The sequence below is a fragment of the Mustela putorius genome, unplaced genomic scaffold (genome assembly GCF_011764305.1).
Source record: "Mustela putorius furo isolate JIRA1106 unplaced genomic scaffold, ASM1176430v1.1 tig00537227_pilon_pilon_pilon, whole genome shotgun sequence".
Lineage (NCBI taxonomy): Eukaryota > Metazoa > Chordata > Mammalia > Carnivora > Mustelidae > Mustela > Mustela putorius.
In genome coordinates this window covers 24,274,119-24,291,937 of record NW_025422368.1, presented here as the reverse complement: position 1 = coordinate 24,291,937, position 17,819 = coordinate 24,274,119, and the positions used below count along the sequence as shown (strand labels likewise).

Genomic DNA, 17,819 nt, shown 5'->3' with positions numbered 1-17,819 from the left:
TTGCCAGACACACGCTAACCGAAATAACCAAAACATTTTGGGATTCCCATTATCATAATATCCAAAACTAAAACAACTCCTTCAAGTGAACCGCTCAACCTTGAAACCCACAAAGTTCAGCTAGTGGCACTAGACAACTGTTACCTTAGATACTCATATTCTACAATCAAAGATGTCATAATGGGCCAGACTGGTGAAAACTTACCAAGCATACATAGAGAGCATTCAGCTTTCTCCACACACAGAATTGGAGAGATTAACGTAAATTTTATTGCCCACCCCATGTCAATTTTCACTCAGTAGGATCCCAATGAGAGAAAAAATATGTGTGCCGTACCAGCAAAACAAAATCATTTTCTTCAGACTTGCTTACATATTAGTGCTTACTTTTCAGTGTTATATAAACCTGCTTGACAGGCATGAGGTTTATCTCTAAAATTCAAACAATGTATTTTACAGGCCTTTACAACAAATGTTCTTTGTAAGAAACAGAATTTGAAATATTCATTGGGGTTATCATGCTACATCTCAGAAAGCAAGTCAAAGTGCTTAAAAACAGGAAATATTTCATTATCTCCTCTTCATTATGGTGTCAAATATGCTATGACGCTATTAGCTACATGTTAAACTACGACCAGGTTCTCCACTTTTTTGTCACACACATGGGGCTGGGGTTAGAGGAGGCCCATTATACATCAAAAGGACTGAGAGCAAAATGGAAGTGGTCCCTGGAAGGTCCTACCTTTGCTGTGATCTTAAGCTTCGAATGACCGCACTTGCCAGACACACGCTAACCGAAATAACCAAAACATTTTGGGATTCCCATTATCATAATATCCAAAACTAAAACAACTCCTTCAAGTGAACCGCTCAACCTTGAAACCCACAAAGTTCAGCTAGTGGCACTAGACAACTGTTACCTTAGATACTCATATTCTACAATCAAAGATGTCATAATGGGCCAGACTGTGGTGAAAACTTACCAAGCATACATAGAGAGCATTCAGCTTTCTCCACACACAGAATTGGAGAGATTAACGTAAATTTTATTGCCCACCCCATGTCAATTTTTTTACTCAGTAGGATCCCAATGAGAGAAAAAAAAAGTATGTGTGCCGTACCAGCAAAACAAAATCATTTTCTTCAGACTTGCTTACATATTTGTGCTTACTTTTCAGTGTTATATAAACCTGCTTGACAGGTATGAGGTTTATCTCTAAAATTCAAACAATGTATTTTACAGGCCTTTACAACAAATGTTCTTTGTAAGAACATTTGGTTTCATTAAACACATGAAGTTGACCACCGTACCCAACCACCAATGTAGAAGGTAAAAGAAATGGTTGCTAGGTCTCTCTCTCTTTTTTTTCAATTATTTATTACCCCAAAAAGCTGGCAATTATCTTATCTTTACTGGAAAGTCATGAGGGAGAGGCACTGGGACTAGCTCCACGGGGATAAAAATTGAGGGCATTAAAAAACAAAAAAAAGTTCACTGCGTCCCATGCATTTCTCTTGGTCACTGCCTCTCTCTCCTTAGATGCATAAACACAGCACCTGTACTGAGTTCAACAGTGGCTCCCTAAAAGATATGCGCTTTCTATTCCTGTCAAATAAATATAAATCAAATCTTTTTTAAAAAATAAAAAATAAATAAATTTATTTGGCCAAGAGGTAACTCGGACACACAAGTGGGGGAGAGAGATAAAAGGCAAGACACACTTCTATCTGGTGGGCCCCCACCGCCTCCTAACACAACCAAGTTTGTCATTATCATGTGAGATGCTATCTACCAAGAACAGCAGTAAAAAACCTATTGGGGAAAACTTATTTCCAAATTATCAATGCCAAATGCCCACCAAAAAACAGTACAGCTTAATAAAAAGCACAACCACCTCCCACCTCTGGTCAGGAAAAAGTTCTCTTATATTGTTGTCTTTTGTAATCCTCTTACACTATGTGAACAACAGCCTTGAGCTGAGCTTCTGGAAACTGTCTGATAGGTTTGTGCTCAAGAACGAAGAAAAGTGAAAACACAGATCCACAAGGATGTTCTGGCCCTAAATTCCATAGTGTTAAATGTGTTTGGAAGAAGGATGGCACTTACCCAGTCCAGTCACAAGACAGCTGCTCACAAGGCTGGGCTTCCAGAGCAGAAAGAAAATACGTATTCTCTTCATCACATCCTCTACCCCCATTCAATTTTCATGCTCACACAAAGGGATCAAAGGTCCCTTCTGTCCCAAAGTACCCTTGTAATACTCAACTCTCTTCCTCCCAGATATACAAATGTCCAGTATATAATGTATGAAAATTACAATATGTACATCAGAGCATTTCCCCCAGGCTGCCCAAGCTCACGTGGAAGAGGATCACTTACTTGGCCCCTTCACTTACCTCCGGTCGTGTATCCTCCAATGACATAAATTTTCCCCTTACACTCACACGCAGAGAACTCGGCCAGAGGGTTTGGTAAGGGTGCCACAAAAATCCAGGCATCCTGCTCGGGATTGTAACACTCAACATTAGAAACGGCCTGCCCACCAATGGCATAGAGTTTTTGAATTAACAGCCACAAGTTTGAAGTTAGACCTGAAAGAGAGATACAAAGGCCCAGAGAGTCAGTTTTCTTAACCATTAAGAAGGCAATGGCATGAACTGCTAAAGCAGACTGAGGAATGTGCTGGAGATCTAAAGAAAATTAGCTCCCCAAGCTGGGTGCCATTCTGCCTGGGGACAGAGGAATGGCCAAATGACACCTCAAATTTCACTCCTATCTCAGAATTCACAAAGAATGAAGCATTTTTCAAATCTTAGCAATGAGAGATAAGCAACTCAATATAACCAAGAGTAGTCTTGCTTAGCCTTGTGCCAAGAACCAAAGATATTTTAATATTAATATTAATTTATTAATATTAACATTAAATAATAATTTATATTAATATTTAATATTTTAATATTTCCTTCAACAGCGGGAGCAAGTGTTAAGGGAGGAACGCATAACCTCCCTTGTCTCTCTACTCAGCATGTTTCCAATTCTTCCTCCCCATTGAGGAGGCTCCATGTTAGGTACACACTAGCACCTTCTATGGTGCATATGCTAAGGGTGGGTGCTAGAGGGTGGTTCAAAGACCCCTTTACCACAAGTGCTCCTGGCAGATCTCTCGCCCCCCCATCCCACCGCTCCATCCGAGGGCATCTTATATACTGTTTCACAACACAATACAAAGGGCTACATAAGCACCAAACTAAACATATTTTGATACAGCACCCTTACGGGGGGCTTCCGTATGTTAACAAATACTTAAATCAACAAATGCTCATTTATCATAATAGAGAATAATTTTAGGGGCACCCGGGTGGCTCAGCTGGTTGAGCGTCAGCCTTTGGCTCAGGTCATGATTCCAGGGTTCTGGGAGTCTGCTTCTCCCTCTCCTTCCTGCTCATGCTCTCTCTCACTATCTCTGTCTCTCTCAAATAAAGAAAATAATTTTAAAAGGAGAAGACACCGGTTTTAAGCCCCATATTCAGTAATACAATCAAATACTGCTCATCAGCTTCAGATGCTACATAAAAGTCTTGTACCTTTTAACTTCTGAATTGAAAAGAAAAAACTAATTTGTTCCAGTGTAGCGCACGGAAATTAATGACTCCTGGAAGGCCAGATGGGATACACATTTGGGTCAGTCTCCCAGATTGGTGCTTGGTCTCAAGTTTACAGGAGTGTGAGCAGAGCACAATGCAACAGAGAGACCTGAAGCAGCTCTCTGACCCTAGTCCAAACACGCCAATTCACTATGGCTGGTATGGGGATAATACTCATCACAGGATGGTCAAGACAGTACAGGCAACAGTCTCTCAGGAAGTACCACACTGAGATAAGATACTACCATTATAATTTCTTAGTTTTCTAGTGTTTGCAATAAAGTAGACCATGTAAATTTAGAGACCACATCTACCACTAATACAACAATGTCTTCAAAATTAACAATATCCTAAGAAAGAATGGGGAGACCCACATTTGAAAAATGCAGGTAAGAGGGTAGATGAGGAAAGAAACAGGGAACAAGTTGCCCACGTGTGATCTCCTAGCAGGAGTCTAATCAACACTGATGTACCATGACATAGGACCTGTGGGTAATAGCCACCTACACCTACTAAAACAGTAAGATGTTTTCAAAGGTGCCTGCAACGTGTCCGTTTAAAATGAGTCTTTGTTTTGTTTTTTTCAAATGACAAAGTGAACAGAGTACTCTTCAGCAAGAACCCCACATTGTGTCATTACACCTAGCCAGCCAGTCACATTTTATGCCAACCGACTTCACTGGGGTGGCAGCCACCGGGGGGGGGGGTCTCTACTTCATGTTGCTTTACTTTTCCTGCTGCCAATGGTCCTTAAAATCTGACCATGATGCCCTCTCTGTGTGTGCAAATTTGGGGAACCAAAGGAAATAAAGCTTGCAAATAAGGACTAAATTTTACCAGTCTGCAATTTGTTTTTGCTCCCCAAAAGGTACACAGATAGTAAATTTTCTAAGATCAAAACGGTTTTTTAATATTCATCCAGCATAAGCATTTGTCCTACGTAAACATGTAAGGGCTGAATGAGTAAGCAGTTAAAAGTAAACAATTCCATCTCTCCAGACCCAGCATGCTCAAATTCACTTGAAGAGAAGACGCTTTTCAATATTGAGTTGAAGATGAAACTGCCACCCCAAACGCGGACCACTTAGTGAACACGCGTCCTGCTGAGGATTGTGAGCCCAGGCTCACACGGGGGGGACATCTTAGCTCCACCACTCAATGGCTGTGTGACCTTAGATAAGTCACTAAATTTTCAGTTCATCTCATCCTCAGTTTCCCCACCTGTGAAGTGGAGAAAGGAACATATATCACACAGGGAGAGTTGAAAAGGGGAACACCTGCAGAAAGGGGTCACAAGAGGGAATGCTTTTTCTGGGTGTCATAAGACTAAATTTTCTTAATTCCGAGAGGATCTCTTTGTCATTTGTTAACTGCAACAGTCACCGGCTGGAATGTATTCTGGAATTACATACAAAGTGCTCTCTCATCCATAAATTCTCACCATGAAGCACCTCATTTCCTACTCTTTGAAAGTAACTCTTTCACTCTTCACCTACTGGAAGGGTGAAAGTATGAATCCAAGCTACGGCTTTACTTTAAAAAAAAAAATTTCATCTCTAGTGTTTTCTTAATATTGATCCCTGACATACTACCTTCAGGGGGTAAAAAGAATAATTTTTAAACCAAATAATGATGTGTTGTAGCTACATCCTTGACTGACTTAGAAATAGAAATAAAGGGGAAAAAAATGCTGATTTAATTACTACTTCACCTCAAGGAAATAAAGAGCTCAGCAAATCCTTAAAAACTAAGTGACATGAAACATGCTGAACCCTGCTACACAGATCAACAGTAGCTGTATACAGCTGTAGGGCGGCCGGTGACACAGAGGTGGGAGCGGCTTCGAGTGCTGGCCCTGTAACCATGCAAACTTTTGAAACTCATCCTCAATTTCCCCTTGGGAAGACGGAGCCAATACTACTAAAAAGAGATTAAAAAGATCTAAAAAGAGACTACTCCAAAGAGATGCTGTGAGTGTGAAATAGGAAGTGACATCTAAAACAGTGTCTACAACATGTAGCCCAGAGTTAAGAGCTCAAGAAATAGGAACCATTGTCAAGGTTTGCTCCATAGAAAAGTTTGTTGCCATTGGAGTAAACATCAGAGAGAAATGGCAAGATCTTTTCTCAACCACACAGAAAAGACATATAGTTTTGTGGAGCACTCAGGTCCTTGTGCCCCCTCCTCCTCCTCCTCTTGCCTACCTTCTGCCACTTCCCTATGGATTAACCTCCCCTGGGGACCAGCAGGTCGCTACCTACTAGGTGTCTGAGAGACTGGAGCACACGAAGCAACTACTGGACAAAATCACAATGAGTGGGGGATGAACAGACACATAGTTTTCTTTCCTTCCCACTATTCTCGGGCTGCAACCTTAACCAGAAAGGAGACCAGAAATGCCCTCAAATACTAAACTTTGGCCCAGAGAAAAAGGGAATAGCTAAGGCTGATGACAGTAATTCCGTCTCAGCCAGGAAACTTGTTTAACTCTCTCCCGGCTTTGTATTCACACACAGAACAACTGCAGAGCAAAAGTACAGGGCAATCAGAGAGACTAGAGACGGTAGAGACGGAGAAATGAACGACCAGGATTGCTGCAACAGTGGCCAGTTCCTGCAAGTTATCACCAATGGAAGCAAGGAGGGAGGGCAAGCAATGTTGTGGGTACACAGACTTTCGCCACAGATGTCCTGACAACTCCTGAGATCAAACCCACATGCCGACCACTGGGCAGTGGGGCATCCCTGGACTTCAAAGCAGCCTCTCTGCTCTGCTGTGTACTCACACTGCCATTTTCAAGTGTGCCGGCACAACACTAACATCTCTTTCTTCCTTTTTGGGCGGGGGGTGGGGATGGGGAACACTACTGGTCACATGCACCATTTTATCCAGGGTGCAAAGGGCTTTACAGAATCTCTCAAGCTAGGGTTCCTGCCTGTGCCATACTATGTAAGATTCTGAGATCACCACCCTATTCAGTTGCTGAGGAACGTGGGCTGCTTTGCATTTGACCACTTTGTCAAAGTAAAACAGTAAAGGTACTGTGATGTAAAGGTACATCACAGAGGCAGTGAATCAAGCCAGATGTGAAATGCTGTGTAATCACAGGGGCTGAAATCTGCTTTTCCTCAAGGTTCTAAGTTTCCTCTGGTGTTTCCAGAAACTGTATTAGATACATTATCCAGAAACAATCCCATTCTAAGTTTCATTTTTACTTGTTTCATCATCTAAATCCCTTGAGGACAGGAACCATGTTGTCTTTGTTGTTTGCCCAATAGTGACTAGAAAGATGCTAGAAATGAATGAAGGCTGTGGTGAAGCTCAAACACATGTAATGAAATTTTTAAAAGCAGCACAAAGCATCTGTGCTCCACTTCTCTGAAGAAAATAATTTTTTTTTTAAAGATTTTATTTATTTATTTGACAGACAGAAATCACAAGTAGATGGAGAGGCAGGCAGAGAGAGAGAGAGGGAAGCAGGCTCCCTGCTGAGCAGAGAGCCCGATGCGGGACTCTATCCAAGGACTCTGAGATCATGACCTGAGCCGAAGGCAGCGGCTTAACCCACTGAGCCACCCAGGCGCCCATCTGAAGAAAATAATTTTTTTAAGAAAATTAAAAATGCACATGAAGATGGTCACTGCCAGTCTATATAAGCCAAACTGTAAATACTCTAAATGGTTATATCTATTCAATGGATATTTACATTTTGGTTACTCTACTTACTACACACCTTAGCAAATTACTTGACTTTCTATGCCTTGGTTTCTGACTCTGTAAAATGGGAACCTGCCTGATACAGTCTTTGTGAAGAATAAGTGAGATAATACATGCAAAGCAGTAAGAACAGTACCTAGCACAGAGTAAATGTTCAGTTAAATGTTACCTAATATTATTTTTCCGCTATTCTAAATAACGATAGTGACTGTTACAAGATAAAAATATTCACAATATTACATTTAAAAAAATAAAAAATATATATAGTCACTTTTATTACAATAATATATGATATAGTTCATAATTCAAAAACAATGGTGCATTTTGAGCATCTATGAATTATTGGATACCACATTAGCAGTAGGGGCACACAGAAGCAATGAACTGGACCTGACTGGAAGGGAGAGAAGCAAACATAAGCAGAAAACTTCAATTCGAGGTGGAAAGTATTCTAGAGAAACAAAGAATTTGAATATTTAGCCTAACTCAGAGTTCAGAAAGGGACATCCAATTGAGCTGACCCTCAAATCTGAGTCAAAGTATGAGAGAGATAAAGAAGGTTACAAATTCCAACATGGCACCCAATTTTAAAATTTGGTGGAAAAAAGTATCTGTGTCGGGGCACCTGGGTGGCTCAGTGGGTTAAAGCCTCTGCCTTCGGCTCAGGTCATGATGCCCAGGTTCTGGGATCGAGCCCCACATCGGGCTCTCTGCTCAGCGGTGAGTCTGCTTCCCCCATCTCTCTTTCTGTCTGCCTCTCTGCCTACTTGTGATCTCTGTCTGTCAAATAAATAAATAAAATCTTAAAAAAAAAAAAAAGAAAAGAAAAGAAAAAAGTATCTGTGTAGAAAAAAAACAGTAGCTCGGGGTTGCCTGGCTCGCTCAGTCAGTGGAGCACGCAACTCTTAATCTCAGGGTTTTGAGTTCAAGCCCCACCTTTGCCCAGAACTTACTTAAAAAAGAAATAAATAAACAAAAGTTTAAAAAAAAAAAACTAGAAAATTCCTGAGAATAACTGCAAAAAATATACAGACTATACAAAGATCATAAACCTTTCCTGAAAGACCAAAAGACCTAAATACATGGAAAAACAATTTTTCTATCTGCAAAGTATTATGAAACTATTAATCCTCCTCCAACTTAACTGATAAATATCAATCAAAACTCCAACAGAACTTGACAATTGGATTCTAAAGTTTCTCTGAAGGGGAAAATGTACAAAGAATAGCTAAGAGAATAAAAAATAAAACCAAAAAGGGGGTGCCTGGGTGGCTCAGTGGGTTAATCCTCTGCCTTTGGCTCAGGTCATGATCTCAGGGTCCTGGGATCGAGTCCAGCATTGGGCTCTCTGCTCAGCAGGGAGCCTGCTTCCCCCCCTCTCTCTGCCTGCTGATCTGCCTACTTGTGATGTGTGTCTCTCTCTCTCTGTCAAATAAATAAATAAAATCTTAGAAAAAAAAAAAAAAAAAACAGAAAAAAAATGGGTCTCTATTCCACGAGACAACAGAATAGTTTACCAAGCTGCAATAATTTAAAAGTATGCTATTGGAAAAAATAAATAAATAAATAAAAATAAATATAAATAAAAGTATGCTATTGGTAAAGGAAAAGCCAATATGTCAATATGGAAACAGGAAAATTATCATCTGATAACTGGTTGTGCAAATCACAGTGAGGACTGAGGCCACTGAGACATTTAGGAAACATGCTATAACCTTACATTATACTTTACATAAAAATAAATCCCTATAAGTGACTCTTAATCTCACAAAACAAACTGAGGGTTGCCGGGGGGAGGGGGTTTGGGAGAAGGGGGTGGGATTATGGACATTGGGGAGGGTATGTGATTTGGTGAGTGCTGTGAAGTGTGTAAACCTGGTGATTCACAGACCTGTACCCCTGGGGATAAAAAATATATGTTTATAAAAAATAAAAAATTAAAATAATAAATAAATAAATAAATAAATAAATCCCAAACACATTCAAATATAAATGTAAAAAAAGGCAAAACCCATAAAATAGATTATAAGACAGATGAATATTTGTATATTCTTAACTTGTAGACACCTTTCCTGTGCAAGATTAAAAGCTAATAGTATATAGGACAAATTTGACTCCCCCAAAATTTAAATTTCCTCATGTAAGAATACGTGATACATTTGTATAAAGAGATCTTTTTAAGATTATAATGAAGATTAGGTATTACATATTAAAGATTTAAAATTAAAAAAAAAAAAAAGAATACATGATAAACCTGATGTCCAAAATTGGAGGCTCACAATGCCAGTGTTGTCCTACAGTTTGTTTGGTCTGCAAGGTTTCTGCTATTGTTGATGTTGGTTTTTTCAATGCAGTAAGTTGCCAGTCTTTAAAAATCAGGGCATCTGGCTATCTGGCAATGCTTCCTATACTTGGAGATAGCAACAAGCTGTGGGTGACAGGGGTGGGGCCCTCTTGCGGTGGGGTGACAGCTCTCCGATTCATCATCACTCCAACCCACCCCTCTACTCATTGACTTCACCAGCCTAGTCACTTTGTGGATTTTTATTTTTGAGGCCTTCCAGTAAAATAAAGGCAGGGGGAAAACAGTCCAACATTACCTAAGAGACAAGAGATTGATTCTACGTATGTAAACAGAATTTCTAAACTGAATAGGAAAAAGATAAACCAATTTTATTTTTCATTGGCAAAGGCCACTTATAAAATATATACAAAGTGCCAATAAACATCTGAGAGGAAAAATTTCTCTCCCAAGCAGAAAGATTCACATCAGTGTTTGCCAACTGGATTGGTAAAAATATAAAATGATGATAATATCCTGTCTTGGGCAGGAGTACAGGAACTGGCAAGCTCAGACACTGTTGATAGGAGAGGAGATCTGAACAATGTTCTGATGGGCAATTTGGCAGGGGCTACCAAAATTTAAAACTTATATATACTTTGGGCCCACCTATCCAGGGATTCCAGGAATTTGTTATTTAGGACTACTGAAAAATGCCTGCTAAGAGAGGCACATCTATGCCAAGATGTTCAACATAGCATTTTTTAAAAAGATCTTATGTATTCGAAAGAGAGAGTGAGCGAGTGAGAGAGCACAAGTGTGGGGAGGGGCAGAGAGGGAGAGGGAGAAGCAGACTCCCTGAGGAGCAGGGAGCCTAACATGGGACCCATTCCAGGGCCCTGGGATCATGACCTGAGCCAAAGGCAGATGCTTAACCGACTGAGCCACCCAGGCATCCCATTATAGCATTGTTTATAATGGCAAATACAAGCAACCTTAAATGCTCACTGGGATGGGCTGATTACATTACCATACAGCCAAAGGCTAGAATACAGCTCTTAATGAGTGAGACAGCTCTATGTATATTGATATTTGTTGGTACAGAAAAAAACTCTCCAAGTGGAATTGTCATAATAATCAGCACAGCCTAATCAACCTATGGTAAAAATATATATAAGATGAACACACACACCCCTACATGTACACACATACAAACATTTTCCCCTAACAATTATTACCATACTTATGTTTATATAAATGTACATTTATAACATATATTTACAAATGTATAATATATAAATATATATCAGTAGATACACATATCTTCCACTCTGTGGTTTCTCGTGTCATCTGTAATTTTTCTAAGCATGTATTTACGAATTACTTGAATACCTTTTTTTTTTTCCCCTGGAGGACATAAAGAATATTCCTAAAAAGAAAAAGAAAAAAAAAGAAAAACGACTATCAAGGATTTGTAAAGATAGAAAAGGGGGCACTGGAGTGACTCAGTTAAGGATCTGACTTGATTTTGGCTCAGGTCATGATGACAGCATCATGAGATCAAAACCCTACGTCAGACTCTGTGCTGGACACGGAGCCTGCTTAGGATTCTCTCTCCCCCTGTGGCCTTCCCCGCTTCTCTAAAAAAAATAAGAATTCTGTGAGGTGTTATGTTAGAGCTCAAGCTGGATTGGCGGTGGGTGGAGGGGTTCTGTTGAGCAGCAGTTGATACAGCTGGACACACGTGTGTAGAGGTGACAGACAACCGGCTGGGCCTTCCACCCCAAATCTGAGCACCATTCGTAACCACTGAATGTCCCTTTGTTACCCTCAATTAAAGCTTGTAGAATTTGCCTAAAAATAACACTTCTGATACCAAACCTTAAAATACAGTATCATCTCAGTGGTATAAATAATACATTAAAAGGGCTTGGAAGAAAACATGCCAATCTCTACACAGTATTGCCTCTGTGAGGGAGGGAGCAGGAGTGATAGTCTTTTCTGTTTCTTGATTCTTTTCCATTTTCCACTTTTCTAAAATAAGTATGTATTATTTTTATCACCAGAAAAAAAAAAAAAGAACACTTTCCAAAAGGAATTTCATGTTAGAGTAGAAATAAAGCCACGTTCCCCCCACCCCCCTAGGCTGGGGTACCCTTAAGTCAAGTATGTATGTATAATGGTCTTCCCATTCCAGTTACAACTTTCTTTGCCGGGGGTGGTGAGTCCCCCCAACTACGTGTTCCACACTTCAGGGTAGGGCCCATGTGGGGGTTGAGATGGATACAAGTGTAGCAGAAAAAAGGGTATTCCTGTCCTTTCGTGGATCATACTGATTCTTCTCCCACACTTAAGTGTGAATGGCTCTGGGCCATCTTGAGTCCTTCCATCTTTCTTTCCTACCATCTCTTCCTGTATCTGCTCTGCTCTTTTTTTTTTTTCTTCTTCTTTCCTTCTTCCTTTTCCCACCTCGATTCCCTACTCTCCTCTCGCCTCCCCTCCTCCTTTACCTGTCTTCATGTCACCCAAGGGCATGTTGGGAGGGATTTGAGGATGGGAGGGGGAAGGATGGGTGCACTGAAACATTCTGATTTTGTAGGTGACCACTGCCAGGCTCAAATTTTAGAACAAAGACGAAACTGTCTGGGAAGGAAGGGAGATGCAAAAGAGAGGATACAAAATAAAAAAGACAATCCAAGGTACAATTCTAATGGTAATCTGATTACAGATTGGGGCCCCAGTGTGGAAAGCTTCAAAGTCAATAACAACAACAAAAATCCTCCCAAGACCGCATTACAGGTCACTGCCCGGTCTGTCACTGTAATCAGGATTAGAGCCTAAAAAATTAAAAAAAAAAAAAAAGATAAAAATGAAAGCAAACTTAAAAAAAAGTTTTCCTTTACAGTATCCTTCCGGGAAACCACAGACATCCCCCACCCCCACGCCCCCCAACTGGGAAAGAGGCAAAAAGGCAGTTTGCCTGAAAGAGCGAGACCTGCAAGGAAAGTACTCGGTTAGTTGACCTGGCGGGGGGCCACTTCTTCCTCGCAAGTTCTCAGTTCCTTGGGAACTCTGCCAGAGTCGAGGCCAGCGACACTCCTGAAGATGTCATTCCCACTTCAGCAAAATCTCCTGCGATTGCCCAGCAAACATCAAGGGAATGAACGAACTCGTGAGCAAGTGAATGAATGGAACGGGAAAAGAAGCAGAAGCAGCCCCGCTGGGCGCTTACCTCTTCTGGTTCATGGAGGCCACCTGGAGCCACTCATTGGTGCTGGGGTTGTAGGAGTGCGCAGCCGAGATTTCCTGGCTAGTGATCCTATACCCGCCCACTATGAAGAGGTAGTTGTCCAGGATGGCAGACCCGTAACCCCTGACGTTCACCAGGTCGGGAGGAAGGTTGTTGGCCAGCGGGAACCAACGTTCGGTCATCTCCTCATACCTGAGCATGGACGGGGGCTCCCCTTGGTAGGGGTGTGGGGGCCAGGGGGCCCCCCAGGAAATCCCCCAGGGCTACAAGAACCGGAGTCCCGGTCAGCCGGGCCTCTCTCAGCCTCTGCTTCAGGCTGACATCCCCGGGGGCCTGAGGAGGAGCCCCCAGGAGGTGGAACTGGGGCTTGCACAGCACCTCGTGGAAGTGGACGACCATGAAGCGCAGGCAGGCCTCCTGCAGGTCGGGCAGCCCGTACACCTGCGCCAGGCGGTACAGCTCCAGGCAGTTGGTGAGCCGCACCTGGGACAGCAGCAGCTGCAGCAGAGACGTGACCTGAAGGAAGGAGGCCGCTTCCACCAGCTCCGCCAGCAGGCTCACCTCGTCCATCTCCTCTTCCTCCTCCACCCCGCCGCCCTTCTCCGCCTGCGGGCCCAGGAGCCAGCCTTCGCGGGCCCCGCCGGCGTTGATGAAGTCCAGCACCAGGCGCAGGCCCGGGGCGCTGAGGCCGCGCAGCTGCTGCACCTCGGGGCCGCCGGCCTCCTGGCTCAGGGCCTCGCGCATGCCGGAGCGGTAGAGGGCGCGGAAATAGTCGCTCTGCTCGATAAGCTTCCTCTTGCTCACCGGGTAGCAGCGCTCCTCCAGGCGGATCTGCACCATCTCCTCGGCCGACACGGCTGGGGGGCCGGGGGCCGCGGGGGTGCCCGCCAGCTCTGCGCGCTCGCCTCCCCGCCCCCACGCGCTCGCCGGGTTCCGGGTTGGGCGCGCCGAGGGATGGCGCCGCGGAGGAGGAGGGGAGGCGACGGGCCGCCGCCCGCTCCCGCGTCCGCTCCGGCCTCTCTGGGTCGCGGCGGCGCCCCCGAGGCAGCCCCTCCTCCTGGTCCCGGGGGCGGCGGCTCAGCCTCGCTCCCCCGGAGCGGCCGCCCTGCCGGTCTGCTCTGCCTCAACGCCAGAAAAGGCCGGGTGGCCGCCGCGCGCCGGGCGTCGGGAGGCGGCCGCCGTCCTCGTCCGGGTTGTCCGGGCCGCGTCCGCCGCCGAGGGGATCCCAGCCCCCAGCCTGCAGCCTCCTGCCACGCCTCGCTTCTCACTTCCGCCCCGCAGGACCCCTGCCGCCCGCCAGACCTGCGAGCCGATCCGGCTTTCGGGGAGGGCTGCGGGCCCCGGCGCTGCGGCTGCGGCCCCCCGGCGCTCCGGCTGCGGCCCCGTCCCCGCAGCCCTCCCCCGCACGCCCGGCGCAGCGGCTCTGCGGCCTGCGGGCTCCGCAGCGACGCGCGGGTTGGGGAGGGGGGGACTGGAGGCGAGGTGAAGCCAGTCCGCTGTTTCTTCCGCGCTGCTTTACGCTGCTTTACGAGCGGGGAGACAGAGAAGAGAAGAAGAAAACAGGGCGTGGGGGGGGACCGGGATGATGGGAGTCGGGGGTCCTGGGAGTCAAAAATGACATCACATCTGGGATCGCCCATCTAGCCCAATCCGGCATAGTGTCCCGGGGCCTGAGGCACATAGGCCGTCCCTACACACGCAGGTGACACCTAGAGCTGATTCTTCGCGCCAGGGTCATCGTGTAGGAGCCATCTTGCAGAAAGAAGGTCCAGGCAGATGGCAGCAGGTTCTGCAGGGCTCGCTGGGGTGCACAGTACAGCAGATGAAACGGGTCGGGAAGCAGAGGAGCTTGTATTTGCTGCTGGGGCCCGTTAAGTCTTTTTATACTATTAAAAGAAAGACAATTTAAGTGAGGACACGTGACTTCTTTTAAAACCTCGTCGAAAAGTTATTGCTTTTTCCTATTTCAATTTGGTTGGGCTAGCCATGACAGATGGTCTGAGCAGAAGATCTGGCCGCCTTTAGTCATACTGGCCTACCCGAGTGGCTTTTCTTGCCACCCTATGTTCCCCAGCCCATGAGGACTATGAAGGAGGGGCAACTTCCCGGTCTTCTCTCACTGGACGTTGCAAAGAGATGAGTAAAAAGCTCAGAGGGAAAGGAGTTCCTTTACAAGAGAGAAAAATACTGAAGACAAAGTCATTACCTTCAGGAACTGGGAAGGGGGAGGAGACAGAGGGCTTTGCTCATGATTTTGAATACAGTTATACTTCTGTATTATTTATTTTTTTAAAACTTTAAGATGCTACATATCTCAAATGGTTACTGTTTTTTTTTTTTTTTGCAATTCTTGCACTAACATTGGCTATTGTTACCCAGAAGCCCTGGCAGACACAAAGAATCCTCCATGATGGAGCCAGCTGTTTGTAACAGAAAGTGTTCTTGAAAGTTAAGATAAATTCAAATGTGGCCAGTACGTTTCTAAGCCTTCCAGAAATATGCAATAGTAGAACTTGAACTGAAGCTCAGTTCACTAACTTGGTGGCAAACCCAAGACTTCTCCAAGCTGTGCTTTGATATTCTCTCCTTGAAATAAAAAATAAAATGAATGATGCCTTATTTATCTTTCAGGTATAGATCCAGATTTGCTGGTTTTTGAACAATCACGTCCCACATATCTAAATACTCGTTCCTCATCTAACACACGGGACAGACTAAGGATTTTTTAAAAGCTACGCATTTAGATGAACAACAAACCACAGTGATAAACCCAAATGCTACCCATCAACAGAGATGCTGTCATCAACCACACATCAAGATTTGGTTGTCAACACAAACAGTACTAGGTATTCCAAGGAGTTAACCACAGATTCTTGGGCAAAACTCATTTCCCTGAATAACTCCATTACCACAGAGGTAAATATGGTGTCACACAGCACTGATTTCATCAATTATCCAGATAACAAGACTATTTCTCCTTTCTTTGTTCCCATAGACACAAAAGCTTTTCATAGGCCTATTCCATCCCGACTCAAGAGTAGCAAGCAATTACTAAATAAAACCAAGGGGTCCAACAGCAGAAAAACCACACAGCTGAGAATGAAGACATGACACCTGATGGGGCATCTGTGACTTCAAAGATGTGGCTGGCTCCAGTGGCCCTCTGTACCTCTGTCATCTTTCTTTGCTGTTGTATGATCATCTTAGCATCTGGATGCTGGAGAAAGCAGCAGGGCCAGTATAAGCCAGGGCAGAGAAAGGCAGGATCCAGGCATGTCAAAAAGTTAACACTCTAAAGAAGAACTCTTAATAGTAAAAGTTACAAGATTATAAGCTTTCAAGGGTATCGTTTTTAGTTTTTTTTGTAAGACAAGGGCTGTTTGTTTAAAAAAAAATAAATATTGCACAGGATTGCAAGGCCATAATCTTCATAAACTTAACTGCTTTGATCATTTCTATTTTGTGAATAGTCTACCCTTTGCCAAAGTTCCAAAATTCTGACCCCCTGCACTTGTTTAGCACAGTTGTGAGAGATATGCTTCTAAGTGCGATACATGTATTCCCCCATGGATATAATTTTATGAATTAGATATACTTTTTAAAATGACTATAGTATTATTATCACATTTTACAGATGAGGAAAATGAGAAGAGAGAGGCTATCTTCCCTAAAGTCACATAGCTTAATATTAGGGAGGGCAGGATTTAATAGATATCTGGTTCAAAAGTTCATGCTGGAAATCACTGTTAGATTAAAAGCCTCCAAAAACATGGAAAAAAAAATACAGAGAGGAAAACACCATAATATCATGTTTCCTGTCAAGGTCAAATAATTGTCATGTATGTTAATAAAATCTTTTAGTGGATTGGATAGAAAAGTGCTATTATTACAGTTACTAACACATGTGCAAATGCTGCCTTTTAAAAAAAAAATTTAGTTTTGATGTTCGATTGATTAATTCTTCTTAATCCTAAACCATCTTCATTTTTTAAAGTTGACATGCCTTTAACTCTGGTACTGGAATTGTGTTGATCTCTGTGGAATAAAGTTTGGGAGTTTTAGTTTACAGCCCTCACGTGTATGTAGTGTTTTCCCAGGTGCAAACATTAGCTGTAGGTATTTGAGCTCTGTCCAAATCTTACACCAGATCTACCCCCACCCCCACCCTGAAGTGCAGACACTTTAATTCAATCAAGTCTCCAATGATTTTAAGCTTTAGACCCTTAATCTAACCCTTGAAACTCTCTTTTAAATGTGAGGAGAGATACTAAAAGACAGCCAATAAGCAAGAATAGATAAAAGAAAGCCCTATTACAGGATTAATAAAAAGTATTGTTCTCTCTTATGTTAAAACAAACTGTCCAGTGGCTTAAAGAGGGTGTTTTCTGTTTCTTTCCCTAGTGTTGATACTATGTGGGGGAAAAATGCCTGTTTCTTTTTTTAATATAAGGAAGAAATATAAAAAATCTCTATCAGTGGAATATTAGCTACAAATAAAAATCTGATTTTAAAAATGTCATCAACTTACCCTTATTTACTAGTCATGATATTAAATATTAAATTTTATCATCAATTTCTTTACCAATTCATTAGGAAAAAAAAGTTATTCATATTACATAGGGAGGATATAAAGACTTAAATTACCCTAAAATTATATTTCAATAAATAACTCAGGAAGCAGTCTTTAAAAATTATTGATACAATCTTTTAAAAGATTATTTTTCTTTAAAATATATGCAAGTTTTTAATTTACCTTATTTTATTTTTTATATACAAGCTTTTAAAGGTTTCCAAAAAAAACCAGGGGTGGCTAGAAAAACATTTTTCTTCCTTGGGGTTTCTTAGAATTTGCTCATTTTCCTAAAATTGGTAGTTTTATAAAAATGACCATAATTTGAGAAAACATATTTACATTTGTAAGAAACC

General features: G+C 42.8%; 1 protein-coding gene and 1 pseudogene across 1 annotated transcript in view; one reads left to right on the top strand and one right to left on the bottom strand.

Annotated features, from left to right (window-relative positions):
- Positions 1-13,839, bottom strand: part of LOC123390067 (kelch-like protein 42) — a gene marked incomplete at its 3' end in the record, with an annotated part of 28,847 nt that extends 15,008 nt beyond the window's left edge. Inside the window, 4 exon segments of the mRNA XM_045073457.1 lie at positions 2,398-2,560; positions 2,562-2,592; positions 12,876-13,123; positions 13,125-13,839. Of these exon segments, the coding sequence (XP_044929392.1) occupies positions 2,398-2,560; positions 2,562-2,592; positions 12,876-13,123; positions 13,125-13,733 (1,051 nt within the window).
- A 1,669-nt stretch (positions 13,840-15,508) lies between these two features.
- Positions 15,509-16,243, top strand: LOC123390066 (annotated as a pseudogene).
- The last annotated feature ends 1,576 nt before the right edge of the window (positions 16,244-17,819 follow it).